General features: G+C 44.7%; 1 protein-coding gene across 1 annotated transcript in view; it reads left to right on the forward strand.

Annotated features, from left to right (window-relative positions):
- The window catches only part of LOC119462393 (uncharacterized), a 59,565-nt gene that overhangs the window by 18,620 nt on the left and 22,394 nt on the right, over positions 1-18,551 (forward strand). Inside the window, exons 5-8 of the mRNA XM_037723737.2 lie at positions 2,491-2,520; positions 7,809-7,946; positions 12,269-12,504; positions 17,699-17,805. Coding sequence (XP_037579665.2) covers positions 2,491-2,520; positions 7,809-7,946; positions 12,269-12,504; positions 17,699-17,805 — 511 coding nt within the window. The remainder of the gene's footprint in view (positions 1-2,490; positions 2,521-7,808; positions 7,947-12,268; positions 12,505-17,698; positions 17,806-18,551) is intronic.

Genomic DNA, 18,551 nt, shown 5'->3' on the forward strand with positions numbered 1-18,551 from the left:
ATTCTTTCTTTCATAAATAAGTGGATTTTTTATTTTGTTTATTGTATTATTTACTAATTATTTGTTATTTCTTTTTTGTTCATCCATTCATTAACTTCTATCGACTTTTACTTTACCTTTCACCCTTATCATGCGGTGCAGCGTGCGAGGTCTTTCTCTGAACTAGCACCTTCAGCGCACATTAAACTCTTTGTCTCCTCGCCGCGTGATCGAGCTACGCACACATTCAGAAATGTGTGGATTTGAACATACGCGGAATGCTTCAGCTTAGAGTGCTTAAGTATACCTCTCAGAACTCCACTTTCGTTCATGCGGCCGGCCAAGGCTGATTTTTACTGAAGAAAACGGTCAGTTGTACACCCGTGAGCAAAAGTATACGGACCAGGGATTGCTCGATTAAGCCGATTTCTTCTTCAACTGCCTGCGAATGGAACTTTAAATTGAGGACTGCAGTCCAAACTTGGGATTGCGAACTCTCCAGTGTACTTGCAGTTTATGCATGTTAATTACGAAGAAATTCAGTTGTTTTCGGCGAGCCCTGTGGCCCGTATACGCTTGGTCACGGGTGTACATGTGCTCAGCGATTGAAACGCGATAGCCGGAGCGCTTGGCTGCGGGCACTGTTTTCACTATGCTGGGAGCTGGGAACACCGACCTCATGCATGTTTTATATCACATGGAAGCGAGAGACGTTGTGATGCTTTGCGACTCCATTTGGACGCATTCAGCGATCACGCAGTGCTCACCGGTGGCGTACAAAGCGCTGGTAGCCTTCCAAGAGTGCTTGGACTTTAAGTGGACGGAAGCATCCAGATAAGCAAGAAACGAGATAAGCAAAAGACGTTTAGAGTGTTGATGAAAAAAAAAACAAAGCAGGGAAGAGATTGATACGACCGGAACTACAGCAGTACAAGGTAGATTTTGAAGGGAAAAAAGATTAAGGAGATGTATACAGAAATGTTACAATGAAAACCATGCATAGCATGCCTGATTAAATCAAGCAGGCTAGGTAACTGTCACTGTACCGTTTCAAAGGGGATGCCAATAAATCATCAGCAGCCTTGCGGTCCGAGCATCGCGTTTCAATCGCTGAGAAGGTTGTGCCGAAAAGTGTACACCGCCGCTGCGCCATTGTGACGTCACGTATTTCAAAGCACTTTTCTCGTATTTTCGTTATTTTTGGCTTAGGAAAAGGTATGGAAACTCGCAGCTATGCCGAGTCCGTTGCTCCTTTAAAATGTTACGTAGGCATTCTTTACTGATACGCACGAGCAGACGTTGAAAAAAATTAATGACGTCACGGTGCTCAGATACAGGAACTTACCACCCGGCTTTTGTTTCTGCGTTTTTTTTTTTTTCTGGCTTACCGAGCGTCCTCCTGAGGTTGAGGGTGACCGTGCTTGCTTTTGCGCAAGCATGATGTTCTAATGCTGCTTAACATTCCTACATTTAGCTTGCCTTTGCATTGCCCAGGCGACCTCATGTATGACGATGGAACAATGTCTGTCGCTCTGGCTGCTGGGTAAGCACAAATGTCGAAACTTAGCATAACGAATGCAGATATAACGAATTATCATGCATAACGAAGTCTCTTTACCTCTTCAAAATTTATGACGGGGCTGTGAACTAGTCAAGTATGATTTTACGATAAAACCACACTTTTAAGGCAAAACCATAGGTTTTACATGCCAGAACCATATGATAGGATTATGAGCTCACGCCGTAGTGGTGGAGTCTGGGTTAATTTTTACCACCTGGGGTTCTTTAACGCGCGCCCAATGCACGGGCGTTTTTGCATTTCGTCTCCATCGAAATGCGGTCCCCGCGACCAGGATTCGATCCCGCGACCTCGGGCTTAGCAGCGCAGCACCAAAGCCACTGGCGCCAGCACGGCGGGTCAGGCATAAACAGCTGTTTGCAAGCACCTAGCAGAAGGGAGCTCCAAGGTGCGCGTAATATTGTATGCGTTCTCTTAAGGGATTCCTGTGGGCACTGAAAAAGAAATCGGTGAAAGTGCTATACGTTTATATAATTGTCTTTATATATTGCGGTTCGTTACGAGTGCACGTTATAAATGCTCCTATGGCTAGTATCGCTCCAGTAATTTAAAATTTTTAATAAACGGTCGAATGGGCTAGTGCAGCCGTCTTACTGATTGCGTTGATTTCCAGCAGAATTAATTTTTAACAGCATGAATAACAGGCTGCCCAACCGCCACGTCAGGGTAATGAAAATTCGGCAACACACACTAATGTAGTCGACCATACTTGTAAGATTGTTGAAAAAGAAGTTACATTTTGTTTTATCTATGTGATTCAAAAGGAATTGACATATCCTGTTTCCTCTGTATAAACAGTTTGTTGTCAGTAATGCTGAACTGAATTGATGTATCTTTTATTGTTGCATTTAAGCTACATTCGCATTCTCCGCGAAGTCTACGGTCAGTTCAATCGATATCGATGCAGGATGTCTTATCTTTCGCCCATGTAGGCCCTGGTACAGCCGACGGCGGCAAACCGAGTGAGTGAATTTTTTTCTTTGTCCACGTAGATATCTGGTCTGCAATAACGCTTACTGGCGCAAATACTTGGCATGTTTAATTTCAGACTGCATGCTTCAATGTTTTGCGTCGGTTTACTTCCGTGTGGCCGTCACCCGATGTTTACAGCCGAACTTGAAGACAACGAATTCTCCACATCGAACATATAACGCCATATAACGAACTGGACATTGGATATAAAGAACTTGACGATGATGATGATTTATTGACATCCCCTTTCAAACGGGGCAGTGACAAATAGCCACCTAGGCTGCTTGATTTAGTCAGTTATGCTCTACAGATTTTCCATTCTAGCATTTTTGCATACATCTCCTTAATTTCTTTTTCTCTTCGTCAAAACTTATCTGTCTAGCTTGTACGGCTAGCAATGCCCATAATGGATCCAGGGTCGTATAAATCTCTTCCCCGTTTTTTAGTGCTAAAGCACTACTAGCCTACTAACCTAGATTTCGCCTCTGTCTGTGTGAAACCTCTTCAGCGATAGCGCGAAACGCGCTCGAGTGCGTATGTGTGATAAAAAAAAATTACCAACGACATCGCTACTGTAAAGGATTTAATTAGTAAACGGTCAAACAATGGCCTAGCAATGGCGAACTTGGTGCAAGAAAATGTGCTCTCGCACGATATTCCGCGGCTGGCGCAGCCAAACCGTCTGCATAACGAAGTTTTTTTCTCACCGATGCTTTAAACGTGTGTTGCTGATCTCGACTGCTGACCGGTTGATGCTTCCGTCTACTTTAAATTGAAGCTCATTGACGAGAAGTGCACGGGAGCTGGCCTAAACATCGCTGATGCCATTCTTAGTGACCCTATAAGGAACGTTTATGAGCACAGGGCAAAATTGCTGGCCACTTCGTGTATTTCTGCGCTCAATAAATAGACTTTTTAGTTGCTTTTTTTCGCCAGTGCAAAAAAAAAAAAAAAACGATCCCGCAGGTAACGAATGCATCGCAAAAGTTGCTTAGGTTAAGTAAGTGGTCACCTCAAAGAATCAAAACAATGCACACCTGGTTTTGGGCGATGTTTGGGTGCATCGAGAGACCTGCCATACAGAACTTTTATACCGTAATTTAATATTTGACCTGCTGAGGCAATCTCAAGTTCTCAACTGCTCAGGAACCTAGACTTCTATTATCGCATAGCTGCAACTTCCCGGATGTATTCCCAAATAGGTCTGAAAGAACTCTATGCGCACAAGACGAGGACAGAGAAGAGGCTAAGACACACAAGCGCAGACTTACAACAGTGATTTATTTCGAAGCAAGCAACCACATGCTAGTAAATCTGAAATCATCGTCATCATCCCTTGTGTCGATAATGAAAGACGGTGAACCTCTTCAGCAGTCCGATGTTGCGAAAGAATTGAACACTTTTTCTGTTCGGTTTTCACATCAGAAGAACCAGTGCCACCAGATTTGAACTTTTTCAGCTTAAATACTTCTATGAATGGCCTCATAGTCACTCGCGAAGGTGTAGAAGCCGCTATAGATCGTCTACCAGTTAATTCGGCACCCGGACCAGATGACATCTGCGCAATATTGCTAAAGCTTACAAAACCAGCTATATCCCGTATCTTGGTTGCTATTTTTCATCAGTCAGTTGATACGGGATGAGTGCCTGTAGCCTGGAGGAGTGTATGCGTGATTCCCGTTTTTAAATCTGGTGATCCCACCTTAGTCTCAAACTTCAGGCCCATTTCACTAACAAGCATATGTTGTAAATTACTAGAGCACATCATATCATCCACCGTCATGAAATTTCTAACAGATCACAATTTCTTCTCTAGCAATCAGCATGGTTTCCTTCTTGGTCGTTCCTGTGAAACTCAACTATTCGAATTGGTAACTGATCTCCACGAAGCCGTTCATGGTGGACCAAAAATAGATGCTATATTTATTGATTTTGCAAAAGCATTTGACAAAGTTCCGCACATCCGCTCATTAATGAAGGTAACGAATTTTAATATAAACATTAGGATTTTAAATTGGATAGCTAATTTTTTAACCAACCGAAGTAAATCAGTCTACGAGAACGGGTACTCCTCTTCACTTTCGCATGTAAAATCTGGTGTACCATAGGGTTAGGTCCTGGGTCCAATATTGTTTCTGATCTATATTAACGACATAGGACACACTTTATCTTTTACTATCGGGTTACTCGCATACGACTGTATCTACAGACGAATTAGTAACGCCGAAGACGAGAATTCATTACAGGTAGACCTCGACAAACTCGCATTTTGGTGTTGCCAGTGGCAAATGGCAATTAACATTTCGAAAACTAAGGCCATGACGATCACGAGAGCACATAACCCGGAATTGAGCTACTACACAATTCAGGGAATCCCTGTTGAGAAAGTATCTACATTTAAATATCTCGGAGTTCATTTATACTCTGATTTATCTTGGAACGAGCACATTAATACCATAACCAGTAAGGCACCCAAAACACTTGGCTTCATTAACGTAACTTATACTTGGCGAACTCTGCTACTAAGTTATTAGCATACACTACGCTTGTTCGTTGGAAGGTAGAGTACGCATTCATTATTAGGAATCCGCATCAAACCTATCTGATCGATCAACTCGAAGCAATACAAAATAAAGCAGCAAGATATATCACAAAGAAATACTAGCGCAACTACAGTGTTACGGATATCAAGGAATCACTTTCATTGCCCTCTCTTCGAAACCGCCAACTAATAACGTTATCACATTTTCACGGGCTTTTTCATAGTAAATCCCTGTTCCGCGAATCTAACCTCAATGCAGTTCATAGTATTTTTCGGCGTTTTGATCACCCATTTAAAGTGCAACCCTTTTTTCCTCGCACTGATTGGTATCGTCATTCACCATTGCTTTTGGCGATATATCATTGGAATAAACTACCAATGGACATTGTATTTGCCATTAGCCATGATGTTTTTCTTAACGAGGTGAAGATTTTCTTAAATATGTGATTATTTCTGTGTTGAGTGCTTGCTTACTTGCGTATGTTATTCTTTCTGCATATAATTGTCACTGTATCTTACCAATGTTCTTTTTTACACGTTTGTAACTGTAACTGGCTCCCCCCCCCCTCCCCTACGTAATGCCCGAATGGGCCTTTAGGGTATATGAATAAATGAATAAACATGTAGCAATTGTGAGCAAACGTCGTAATCGGTTAACCCGCGAAATCATCGAAGCGGAATTGATTGACATGTTTTATGACACCTGTGTGTCAAAACCATCTATCGCCCTTTCTAGGAAGGAGCTATCTTTCTTGCGTAAAGATAGGCATTTTCTGCGGGCGGCGCACACGTGATGTGTCACAGTTCTTGCTATAGATGGGGTTGCTTGCTTCGAAATGAAACACTGTTGTAAGTCTGCGCTCGTCTGTCAGCCTCTTCTCTGTCCTCGTCTTGTGCGCATTAAGTTCTTTCATGTCTTACCAACATTCCCAAACACTCACCTTAGGGAACCAAATAGGTCGTTTTCACATGTCGATGAAATCGTAATTGATTACTACGTTTTCTAAGACTTTTTTTCCGAAGCTCAATCAGTTTTGCAGCGTGGAGCCGACGCCCACCAACGCCATGTCCCGCATTTGTGACGGTGAGGCGTGAGGTTAAGTCAGTCCCCCAACTTTAATAAATAACAGGTCGACCGGCAGGGACGGCCAATCAGCGCGCTGCTGCTAAGAATCCCCGGATGTTCTAGTGCGTGCACTTTATCTCGAGCGTGGATAGCATTCTGGGACACGGATCGTTTTGTTTCCGGCTGCCCTCCATGGGTCTTGAGTAGAAAGTAAACAATGCTGCTCAAACGTTAGATATTGTCCGGTAATGAGCTACGTTCATGAAGACAATGTCTTCCTTAGCGAGTTACCTCCACTTTCCCGCATCGGGTGTCAAGGTTTCTAGCATTTTTCGTGGGCCGATACCGAAGGTAAAGCAATGCGAAAAAGTTTACCAGTCTGATGCTCCTTCGACTTCCCGCACCGAAAGGTGACGAGACAGAGGGCCGCGGACAACGACTCCGCGCTATTCTCACCCCCAACTTGCTTAGGCAGACATGTCGTTTATCGACTTCAGCAAGAGGCTGAATCGGTTTCCTAATGTGGAGTCGTGCGCTGCGGCGTGGCTTTCAGGCCAGTAACTCCTAAATTCAGACACGTCTGCTTGGTTTCATTTCCTGCCTCGGTTTCTTTGCATTATCACAGGATTCTGTGTTTCTTTTTATTTCTTTTTTTTCTGTAGCCGTGAGGTTTCTTGTGCATGCACACGACCCTTGGTTTTTGTATTTATCTACTTGGCCTGGCAATAAACTTTGGTGGAAGTCCGCGCTTAGTCCTGGCCTCGCTTTTCCATGATCGTTTTCCCAGTGCGCCGCATATCGTCGATCAGAATAAGCAAACATGAATGCACCGACACAACTGCTATTGTTGCAATGCGGGCTTGGTGTGATGGCATCTTGGAATAATATTGTAGCGCGCATACAGACGAGAACGCAAGAAGGCACATGAAAGCACCATGTCTGTGTCTTTCATGTGCCATCTTGCGTCATCGTCTGTATGCGCCACCATATTACAACTGCTATTGCCGCGTTATATAATGAATCTCCACTACAAGATTATGGTTGGCGACACAACTGAGAAGGAAACACAGTAGCGCAAAGAAACAAGCAAGAGACAAGTACACAGGACTGGCCAGAGGAATAGTTCTCTGATTGTTTGAAGTTTGTTCAAACAAAGCAACAGAGAAACATTCCTATGGCCAGTCTTGTTTACTCGTCTCGTCCTTGTATCTTTCGCGTTGCTGTTTTTTCCTGCTCAATTGTGTGGCCAACTCACTCAAGAAAACGTTTTACTGACTACCTCGGCTGCGGCTAAAGCGAACTGCTAGGAAGCTGACTTACGAAGAGAGAGAGAGAGAGAGAGGCTGAGATAGAGAGATATGTTTGTTCAGAAAAAAATAAAAGGAAACCGCTGTGGTGTTCCCGGGGAGGTACCTATAGATTACGTTGATTGCATGCAGAACTCAGCGCTAAGATAAGAGACGAAAAAAAAATACACGACAGCTGTTCGTCCACTTCTTTCTTCGTCCCTTTTCTTAGCGCTGAGTATTTGTTTGCAACAATAAGTTGAATCCAACTAGTTCAGTTTGCACTCTTAATTCACCGGATTACCTTGATTGTTCGACTCCTCAATACCAGGTGTAGCACTCGCAGAATTTCGCACAAACGCTGTCTGTCCCGCTGACACGCAGATCTCTTGTCCGGCAAGACGATCATCTGCTCGGTGCGTCACGACAGCTCCATGAACCTGTGGGTGCGCCTGCCCGAGGGCATCTGCCACGTCTTCGTCGCCCTGGGTCTGACGCAGTCCGATGGCAGCGTACAGGAAGGTACTCACCACTGTTGGCCAGTGGAGTCATCTAAACCTTCATTGTTGTTTTCTAATAATAACGTAATGTGAAAAAAAAGTCACCTGCAGAAGATGGCATACTACTTCTGCAGAGGGCGATTACTCGAGGATGTGTACATTAATTGCGCGAGAAATCGCAGTAAGTACTTAGCTAAATACCAAATGATATTTTAACGTTTTGTGGAATCTTTTTGCAGCACATTTGTCCATTTTTGAATGAATTGGATCCAGTTTTGAGATATCGGCTTGAAACCTCCGAAAAAAAAACTTTTGTTCCATTTACCTTTCTCTAGCAAAACAGCCCTCTTAAGCAGTGCATAGACAAATTCTACTGGAAGATCAACTTGGGATCGAACGCCAATCTTTAGACTAGCCCCAGTCTCAGAATCCCTTCAAGACGAGTATTCCTGTGAACTCACCGGCTGCAATTCCTAAACTGCGCCACATGGCCTAGCTGCGATATCTTCGATAGCTGCGAGTACCCACAGTGATCAGTTGAAAAGTTTCGTTACTTGAACCACGGCCGCTCACTCCGAACGCGGCTGTGCTTAAGCCTTTTCATTCCTCGTGCAAGCAATATGCACCACTTCAAGTAATCCAGATCAACGATGTATACAGGGTGTTTCAGCGAACACTTTCAAATATTTTTAAAGGTTGCCTATGGCAGATAGCACAATTCTAGTTCATGAGCTGGTCTACTCGAAGAGGCGAATATTACTTCCACAAAAAAATGAAATGCCTAGTGGCCTAATTAACAAAAAATCACTATTAGGTTTTTAACTAATTACCTTATGGCCCATATTACAATTTACAAATTCTAGCCGTAAAGTTCGCAAGGCGGATACACTTGAAACGAATTCTCAGGATGACACCAGTTTCGAGATATTCATTCCTGAACTTTGCGGAAACTGCATCGGCGTTCCAGTTCGAAAGAGGGCGCGATGAAAGGTACGCATCTGTCGCAATTTTTGCAACTGCGTCAGTGCATTTGTAGCAGGTGTACACTGTTCTCGGTCGTGATTTTACTGCGAACGGCTGTTTTAACACTTGTGCTCCGCGTCAAATCTAACCGTGTCGCGACCGGAATCAGCCGTCGGCGACTAGAAATAATTATGCCATGCAGACATGCAAACGGGCCCATACTACGAAGCGAAAGTGAATGATGTACAGTATACCCACCGTTGGGGCAAATAGTGGCTAAGGCGTTGCGCTGCTGAACCCGTAGGCACGGGATGAAATTGTGACCGCGGCGGCCGCATTTCGGTGGCGGTGAAATGCAAAGCCGCCCGTGCACCGCACATTGGGTGCACGTTAAAGAACCCCACGTGGTCAAAATTAATCCGGGGTGCCTCATAATCATATCGTGGTTTTGGCACGCTAAACGCCAGAATTTAACTGTTTTTATGATGTATGGTACCATGACCGGTGTCGAATCGGCGTTAAATTTAGCTGTGACCTTCACTTCTGAGAATAGCCGCTGCAGCCAAAGGTGCTATGACGTCAACAACGCTGGAGCACTGAAAGCAGGCATGGCTCACGGGGCACCCGTTGGGGTTTGCGACACGGTACACGAAAAAGTATTTTCAAGTTACCTTTCCAGAATGCCCCCCTCCTCTCCTGCCCATCCCCGCCCCCCCCCAAAAAAAAGCCACTCTCACCGTGACAGGAGGCTTGATAAGCAAAATAATATTCGGAAACAAAAGGACGGATTGCGGAGCCACGTTGTAGTTCTCACACCAGCAACCCGTGACGTCACAAATTTTGACGGTATCTACTGGGGTGTAATTAATTTTCCTTCGGTGCAAGTGGACCATACTACGTACTAATAGAGCCTTACTGAACATAGCAAGCTTCAAGGATTCTTACTCCGCCACTACGAGCCAAAAACCATCAAAACCTTCAAATACATAACTTCACACTGATCTACCGGCGCTGGGATTTCGGCACGAAATAAAAAAAACGAATGTTTGGTCTTCATTTGCCCTCGTAGTAACGAAAATAGTAATGCAGGACTATATTTTAGGGGCTTAAACCGATTCAGTATTTATCCTTAACGTCCATTTGAACCAATAACGACGTAACAGAAAGCAGTAGCGAATGGTTGCCCCGAGCACACCCACCTGCTTTCTCTTTTATCGTAATATACATCGTTCTGTGTAGCGCGAACAGCAATGCAAGAACGAATAACTGATGGAATGAACACAACCGAAAATTCGGCTGGGGGTTACTGTGGAGCGGGTACCTATACACAGGACTCCGAGCGCTTATACAAGCTTATGTCAGTAACGTTGATTCTCATGGCGCACGTTCCACTCCCCCCCCCCCCCCTCCCCTCCGGCCCCGCCTAAGCACACCTTCCATAGTTCTGGGAGTTCCAAGTGAGACAGAAAATAGCTGAATGGGTGATAATCGATGGCGTCGGTAGCCTGTGTGAGGGCATCTTTCCTTGTGGGATTAGGCCACATGTATATATTCTCTCATTTCTGAAACATAGACACTTGGTAGTTTGCGCGCGGCATCCTGAGTTTCTTGTACACGCGCTCTATTCTGGTCATTTCGTTCGTTTTTTTTTTTTTTTTCTTGCGGACAAACTGGAACATAGGCGCTTTCGCTCCTTCAGGCGTTTCTTCTCTCGTTCTTGTATGCCTGTTCGCCACCCGACCCATTCGTATGGCAGCTGTAGCCCGCTCGCATTGCTAGTGACAGTAGTCCAGGCTTGCAGGATATTGTCAGCCCAGGGAGACGTTCTGACGTCGATGTAATTACCAGCGTACCACGAAACGGTGTCCGCGGGATAATAGCTCTTCGCTGTCAATGATGCGTACCTGTTGAAAGCTTTGGAACCTCTATACTTTTTTTTTTAGACAGATGACGAACTTGGTAAAAAACGTAGTAGCGATTTAGCAGTGAACGCGTAAGAAATGCGTTAGCGTTACGTCACACATCTTTTGAGGTCCCGGATCCATGATTTAAACCGCGTTCAGCACATAGCAAACTGTTGTTCAGGAGCTCAATTCGACACACGTCCTGCCTGTTCGAGGAGATAAGTGCCACATGACGGTGGCCCGGAGCACACCACCGTCAGCTCCAGTATATACACTCCATTTTGACACCCCTAATGCTAACGCTACAACTATACGTAGACTACGGCCCGAACGGAAGACGTAAAAAATTTGTGCGCTCAGTCGTTCTTGGAGATTCTTGGGTCCGCAGCTTACATTTACTACGAATCAGCGCTTCGCCAAAGTGGTAGCTTTAGCTCGGTGCTACCTACAAAAATACATGGCAATCGAGAAATCGTTTTTCTAAGCAACCACTGCAGTGATGTTGATGGCGTTTGTTTCATTTAAAAAGAAAGTATAGTCTAGTGCATCTAGCAGCCATTTTTTTTATTTAAGCGGCCAATTATTCTCGACATATTTAAAATTGTCAATATTTTAGGAAACTCAACTACCAAGTTTATAACTCTAACCCAGCAATAAGAAACATCACAATTCAGTTTATTTATTTATTATGATTACCTGTAACACCGGTAAAACGTATTATATATTATTATAATATTATATTACAATATGCTATTCGCTAATTTAAGAGTGACAGAAAAAAAAGTTGTGCAGATTCCACTTACTCTGGAAATCGATGTTATACGAGGCACTTTGCAGGTAGCTGGCTGTCGAGCATAGTTCGCTACTCTTCAAAGATTCACCAGATGGGCGAAAGTGTTTGTGTAAAGTAAGCAGTTGCGTGTGTTACGTGAGCCTCAGTGAGATGACAGAAGCAGGACATCATGCCATGTCATTAAATTGTGGGGTTTTACGCGCCAAAACCGCGATCTCATTATGAGGCCCGCCGTAGTGGGGGACTCCGGCATAACTTGGACCACCTCGGGTTCTTTAACGTGCACCTAAATTTAAGTACACGGGTGTTTTCGCATTTCGCCGCCATCGAAATGCGGCCGCCGTGACATGTCATGCGTATCTTGATATATATCCAGGTAAAGAAGCGGCAATGGCAAGGGGGGTAGGTAGATCGTGACATGCATGTCATGTCATATGCAATGTCATTCAGGTGATCTCATGCGTATCCTGATGTATAACAAGGTGAATAAAAGACGACGGCCTCGCAATGGCTTAAGAGGATAGATAGATAGATAGATAGATAGATAGATAGATAGATAGATAGATAGATAGATAGATAGATAGATAGATAGATAGATAGATAGATAGATAGATAGATAGATAGATTCAAAGTGATAACGTAGGCAAAGAATGATTCGCCTTAAGACGTCGATAACGATCTCAGGCCTAGCCCTGAGCGTGGAGCGGCTGCGAGCGGTCGACGGGGCCAAGGCGCTCGTGTCCGTCGACTACGCCGTGATCAAGTCTAACACCGACGGGTTCGCCCGCAGCCTGAACACCTTTATGAGCAACGTGCCCTCGCACTTCAAGCGCCACTTCGACGGCATCGAGGTGCGCGGCATACCGGTCGCCGACTACGTGGACGACAGCAAGATGACCGCGCTCAACACCGCCATCGGCGTGAGTTTTCGTACGCACTTCCTCCTGGCCCAATTCAAAGTCAGTTCACGCGCTCTACCATAGTTCGAGGCAACCCAACAGGACGGGAAATAACGCAGACGCTTACTCAAGACAGTTGCATTATTGCAGAAAGTAGTATATGCGGTGTATTTTCTGTTTAGACCATGCAGAATGTTCAAAAACCACCTGTGGCAGATAGCACAATTCTAATCATTGAACTTTATCACTCAAAGAAACGGACGTTACTTGCACACAAAATTAAAACTTTTAATCGATGACTGCCAAAATCTCACAAATTAATTTTTGTTTACTAATTACGGCATATATTGCAATTTACGAATTGTAGCCGGTGAGCTTGCAAGGCGTATCGACTAGAAATGAATTCTGAGGACGGCACCGGTTTCGAAATAAGCGCCCTCAAAATTTCGATAAAAATGTACTGTTGTTCCACTCACTTTTTTTTATATAAACCTTGTTATATGCACTACAGCGTAAAAGTAACTGTACTACCAATTATGACAAGTATTCGACCAAGAAATGCCGCTTCGAGCCAACGTTTTGACAAGGAGACTTCGTCAGTGCAGCAGCTGCTTTTCTCAGCAGCGTTTTTATGTACGTATAGCACACCCTCCCCCACCCTCAAAGGGGAAGGGGCACGCCCTGGCGTATTCTCCTCTTGGCTTTGGGATTTATAGACATCTAGAAACTGGTGTCATTGCGAGAACTTGTTTCAAGTGGCTCCGCCTTGCGAACTCACCGGCTATAATTCGTAAATTGAAATACGGGCTGTAAAATGACTCATTCGAAAGAGTATTAGAGAATTTTTTAGAAAATAATTGATCATACAATTCGATTTCTTGCGCAAGTGACATGCACATCTTCGTGTATTCCAGCTCAAGTAATACAATTTTGCTCTTTGCCAGAGGGGATTGTGGAAAAATTATACCGCCAGTGTTGTCTGTGAGATTCCACTCTACTGCAAGAAATAGCACGACGTTCGCCTCTGTTTAAAATCACACGAGCTTCACCAGAATCAAGAGAATGGCATAGGCTCTCCGTTGTGGCTCGAGTGTGTCTGCACACCAGACACACCAGACTTTCGTGCATGAAAGTATATCGAAGGATACCGACGGGTGTACGCGCGCTTGACGAGGGAAGCGCACGCGATGGATTAACCCAGCGCCATACGTGCTAGCACGCATAGTAGAACACACGCAGATTCAACGTAATGTTGGTAAATGGCGCGAAGCGTTTTTCAGTCAGCGAGGTAGCAGCAGAAGCGGATGACCACGGTCACAGCCTCGTCCATGTAGCCGTTAGCTACCGGCGTTACGAGGATGAAGGCAGTACTGCGTATGACGCTTACCGAGGCATGAATCTTTGATTAGAGGTATATCACACAGCGAAGTATGCCACATATCTGGCTATATTTAATTCTTCGCACGTGTTGTGTCACAGTGGCATATCTAATGTGCTAGATTGGCCAAGAATGGGTGCCTACCCCTTGACGTCAGCGGGCAGACTCCCATAGAGCGCTGCCATTGTCCTATAGCAGACATCAATCAAGAAGCGTGTTTACATTAGTGCGCTTCTTCCAGCTGTTACTGTGTATATTTATAGACGCAGCTTTCTAAGCAGGCTCGGCCGCTGCAGCTCGTTGAGGACAACCGCGTCCTCTGTGGGCGATTTGGCTCCAGGCGCGTGGCGAGCCTGCCCGAGTACCAGCATCCGACTGGAACAGGTCGTCTGCATGTCGAGTTTCGGGGTGTGTCACCATCATGGTCGAAGCAACACAAGTCCGCAGCGCGGCGCATCCCTCGCTGCCAAAGGACTCTCACAAGCAAACACAAAGTTTCGTTCGACCCTAGGAAAATTGTGTGATTGCCGTATAGATAAGTGCAAACGGAAATGTGTAACTCATGCCATTCAGTGCGGGAAAAACGCATCCGCCCGTATAGCAAGTTGTACAACAGCAAAGGGATGAGACACCGTTAACCAAAACGTAAATTTAAGCATCGGAGCTTGGCATAACTGGAAGCAATGGCATCTACGTGAACATAAACATTCAAGCTAGAACTGCGCGCCACGGTAAGGTTCATTACACGCGTAGCGCTGTGGGCACGCCCCACTCCGCCGTAGCCTTCGCAGTGCAAGACATTGAAGAAGGAGCGGGAGCACCGCGAAGGTGGTCACAGGCGATCTTTGATGGCCAATGACTCCGCTTCTGCTGAACACATTGCACCACGTTTTGCTTCAAAGCATTTCTGATGTGGCGCATTTTAACTTCAGATGCATTTCTCGACATCAATAAAAAGTGTTTCAGGGCCCCATTAAAAGCCATACTATTGAACGTTCGCCCGGTACCATCAATGCCTTTAACAAATCATTTTTATCTACTGCTACTGGACGTTGGAAGTGCTGCTAGAAGCTAATGTAAACGAGGATGATCCTGTTAAATTAAGCACTTAATGTCATGTATTTCAACACTTATTCCACCATCGCTTTGTTGTCACTTTGCGTAATGCGTAACTAATTGCGTAACTTTGCGTAACTAATTATCCGGTTCTCTTTGCGCACTTTAGGAATTTTGTATTCATTTTCACGTAAATCGTTCTTGACACATTGTCATAGATTGGGAAAACAGATTAGCATTGGAATAACATCATTGGGATATCTCGATGTATAGTTGCCATTGTGCAAATTTGAGTTTTCGCCTTGTTTTGCTCACACACTTAAAACATGTATATACCAAATGATTTTTTGTTATTTATATCTTTTGTACAATTGTGACTTACTGATCTCCTAGATGCCTAGCTCCTTGTGTAATACACCAAAAGCAGTCATTAAGAGTTCAGTGTTGATAAATAATTGATGCTGACCGGTGATTACCGTACGTTTTCGGAATGTGTCGCGTTTGATTCTTAGTGTAGCTTCATGATGTGCTGTAGAATGGCTTACCCTCGTGAGCTATTGCGAGATTTACTGATATGGTGATTATTATTTATTTTAATTCATTTTTGCAGTACTGGAGACCTAATTTGTCTGCTCTTGCAGGAGTGCAACAAAGAGTTAGTACGACAGCACTGGTATTGACCCTTTTCGCGGAGCAGTTTGTTTTAGAGAAACGAGATGGCGCTCACGGCGGCGCGCCATACGTCTCCTCAGCGACCGCGCACGAATACGAAACGATTCCCGCTTCTACTTTGCTTCTGTGCGATCAGCTGTCGGAAATGCAACCGAGTTTTCGCTAACACACTGTGCTCTTATCATGCTAGATTGAATCATGTGGATTGAAGACGTGTGCAGTAGTTGGCTGCAAAAATAGTGACTGGCATGTTATGGAATGGAGTGAATTTGTGCGGCCAAGTTCGCGAACCGCTGCTGCAACTGTCCGAACGTGTTACCAGCACTTCGTGATGTACGGCTTTCCTCGAGGATACAGAAATTTGCTCATCCGCCAGCCTTGTATCGCTAACCTTCAAAGAAAGGGCTTCATCCCCAGAACGTCGGCAAGAGTGAGTACCACTCGTTAAACAATGACAGTGGGAGTAGCGCCGCTTCTTGTCATAGTAAGTTTCGCGCACGTTATCTATACAAATCTGTCCCAAATGGCAGGAAAACTTACGCCCACTCTATCGCCGACGTATCAAGAATAAGTGAATGGGTGCACACTTGAATATATGCGCACTGTATACGCACAATAAATGACGGACTACACCTATGGCGCACGAATGGTCGAAGCTGAATGTTTCGTAACGGTCCACAAGAGTAAGCCACTTACTAGCCGTAATATATATTTGCTACAAGGTATTAGAATGTACAAAACAGCTACGTTTCAAGCCTTGTGCGTAGCAAGAACAAATCTATCGGAACTGAGCACCCCGCGAGCGATTAGGCAGAAAATAATCAGATAGTGGCCGCACCGAAGAACTTGACTGAGTCAGAAACTGACAAGCCACTGCTTCAAAAATGTTTGCCGAATAAAGAACAAAGAGCAAAACACACTAATTCTGACTGAATTCATAATCGGAAAGCTTCGATAGCTTGGAATACATATTTAGCCCCACTTTTAGAACAAGCACCATCTACGCTGCTTGCGCCGTTTGGACATAGCTTAATCGGCTTCGAAAGCGCTTTTGCATGTTCTCCGAAGCTGTGATCAAAGCTTTGTGTCGTCCACCTAGTGACCGTCTACGATATCTCCGACAACAGAGGTTTTCTAAGCCGCGCCGGCGTCATACACTTCCATTTTAAACAAGGAGGCAACGGAGGCAGTTGAGGCAAGCAATGAACGCGTCACCACGTGATCAAATATGGCAGCGCCCACGGGATCGCCGCGAAAAGGGTCAATAAAACAGCAACACAGTAGATGTGCATTACAAACAACGAACAATGGTAAATAATACACATTGACACAGCAACGAGCGCCTCGCTAACTGTGGCAACAAATTCTGCAAACAAATTATTATAGCTCTTCCAAAATGGCAGTAGTGCAAGAACAAGACAGAAGCACATATCAATGAGCACCTTGTTAACCTTGAAAATAAACGCTCCAAACAAATTATTAGAGCTCGTAAAAAGTGTCAGTCACTCGAATATCCTTATATGATTTTAATGCGAAGGCGTAATGACCTTTTTAAGTTATCAGCTTAAATAAACATCTACCTTAATTCACCTTGCTCTAATTTGTACCGACCTTAATCCACTTTATTCCACCGTAATGCACCTTATTCCGTTTTAATCCACATTAATCCACTTCACTCTACATTATTCCATCTCAATGCACTTTAATCCACCTAATCCCTCTTAATCCGATTTTGGGAGTGGGCCATCGGAGCACACGACAAATCACCGCACCGACTGGCAGCGCCGCGACGCGCGGCGATATATATATATATATATATATATATATATATATATATATATATATATATATATATATACCGGCCACCGGCGCGTTCTGTCTCTGTGACCACGTGACTCTTTGTAGCGTCTCCGGCCAAGCCGCCAAATGTTCCGCTTCATGAGCCATATAATGCTTCCGCATTACAAGAACAGCAGTGTATATTATGACGGTATTGTGTGAAATGAATCACTGTTCTAAGCACGATGTATTTGTCGCCGTCGCCGTGTGGTGAACGCTGGCGACGGTCGAGCACTACTCCCGAAGCACTACGTGTTCCGTCTCCCGCAGGCGGTGAAGACAGCCGTCGCCAAGGTCCAGCGGGTGATCGCCACGGTCGCCATACCACTTTCCTGGCAGGCCCCCGGTGGGAAGCTCGCCAAGTCCGCCACTCTCACGTAAGGTCAAGTTTGCTTGGCCTGAAGCGCACAGAGATGTAAATCGAGACGAGAAAGCAAAAAAAAAAAAAAGTCCATACACTGCGCTTCAATATGAGAGGGTATGCGGCACATACACTGGAAACGTATTGAGTGCTAAGACAACAACTATGCTAAATAATTGTAAATTCTATCTATACTGCCAGATCTTCTAGATCGCGGTAGTTCAAAATACGCTTCGTGATGCACTCACTGGCGTTTCTGGTGAGGTAGTATGGGGGTTTTTCTTTTTCTTTCTTTTTTCGAGATACGATTTGGTCATTTCACATACGTATGGATGTAATTCGGAAAGTGTTGCATTCTAGCCGCTTTATGGATAGCATGTAAAAATACGCCATTTGAGGAGATGGGAGGTGCTGGCGAGGCGTCAGCCAAGTACCGTAGACTGCGTAGAACTTTAACTCAATGCACCTTCTTTCCGACCAAAACAAAGCGTCGGCCTCGCTGCTCTCCGGCATGCCGCACCGCCCCATTTTGATGCCAAGTACATCGCGACCTATTTATTTATTTATTTATTTACTTATTTACTCACTCACTCACTCACTCACTCACTCACTCACTCACTCACTCACTCACTCACTCACTCACTCACTCACTCACTCACTCACTCACTCACTTTCCCTTTTGCTCTGCTTTTGCAACGCCAGAAGTTCATTCACAATTTGCCGCGCGTGTTCTTTGTTGTGAAGTCAATTTAGCTGAAAAAT

This window comes from Dermacentor silvarum, chromosome 8 (genome assembly GCF_013339745.2).
Source record: "Dermacentor silvarum isolate Dsil-2018 chromosome 8, BIME_Dsil_1.4, whole genome shotgun sequence".
NCBI classification, from domain to species: domain Eukaryota; kingdom Metazoa; phylum Arthropoda; class Arachnida; order Ixodida; family Ixodidae; genus Dermacentor; species Dermacentor silvarum.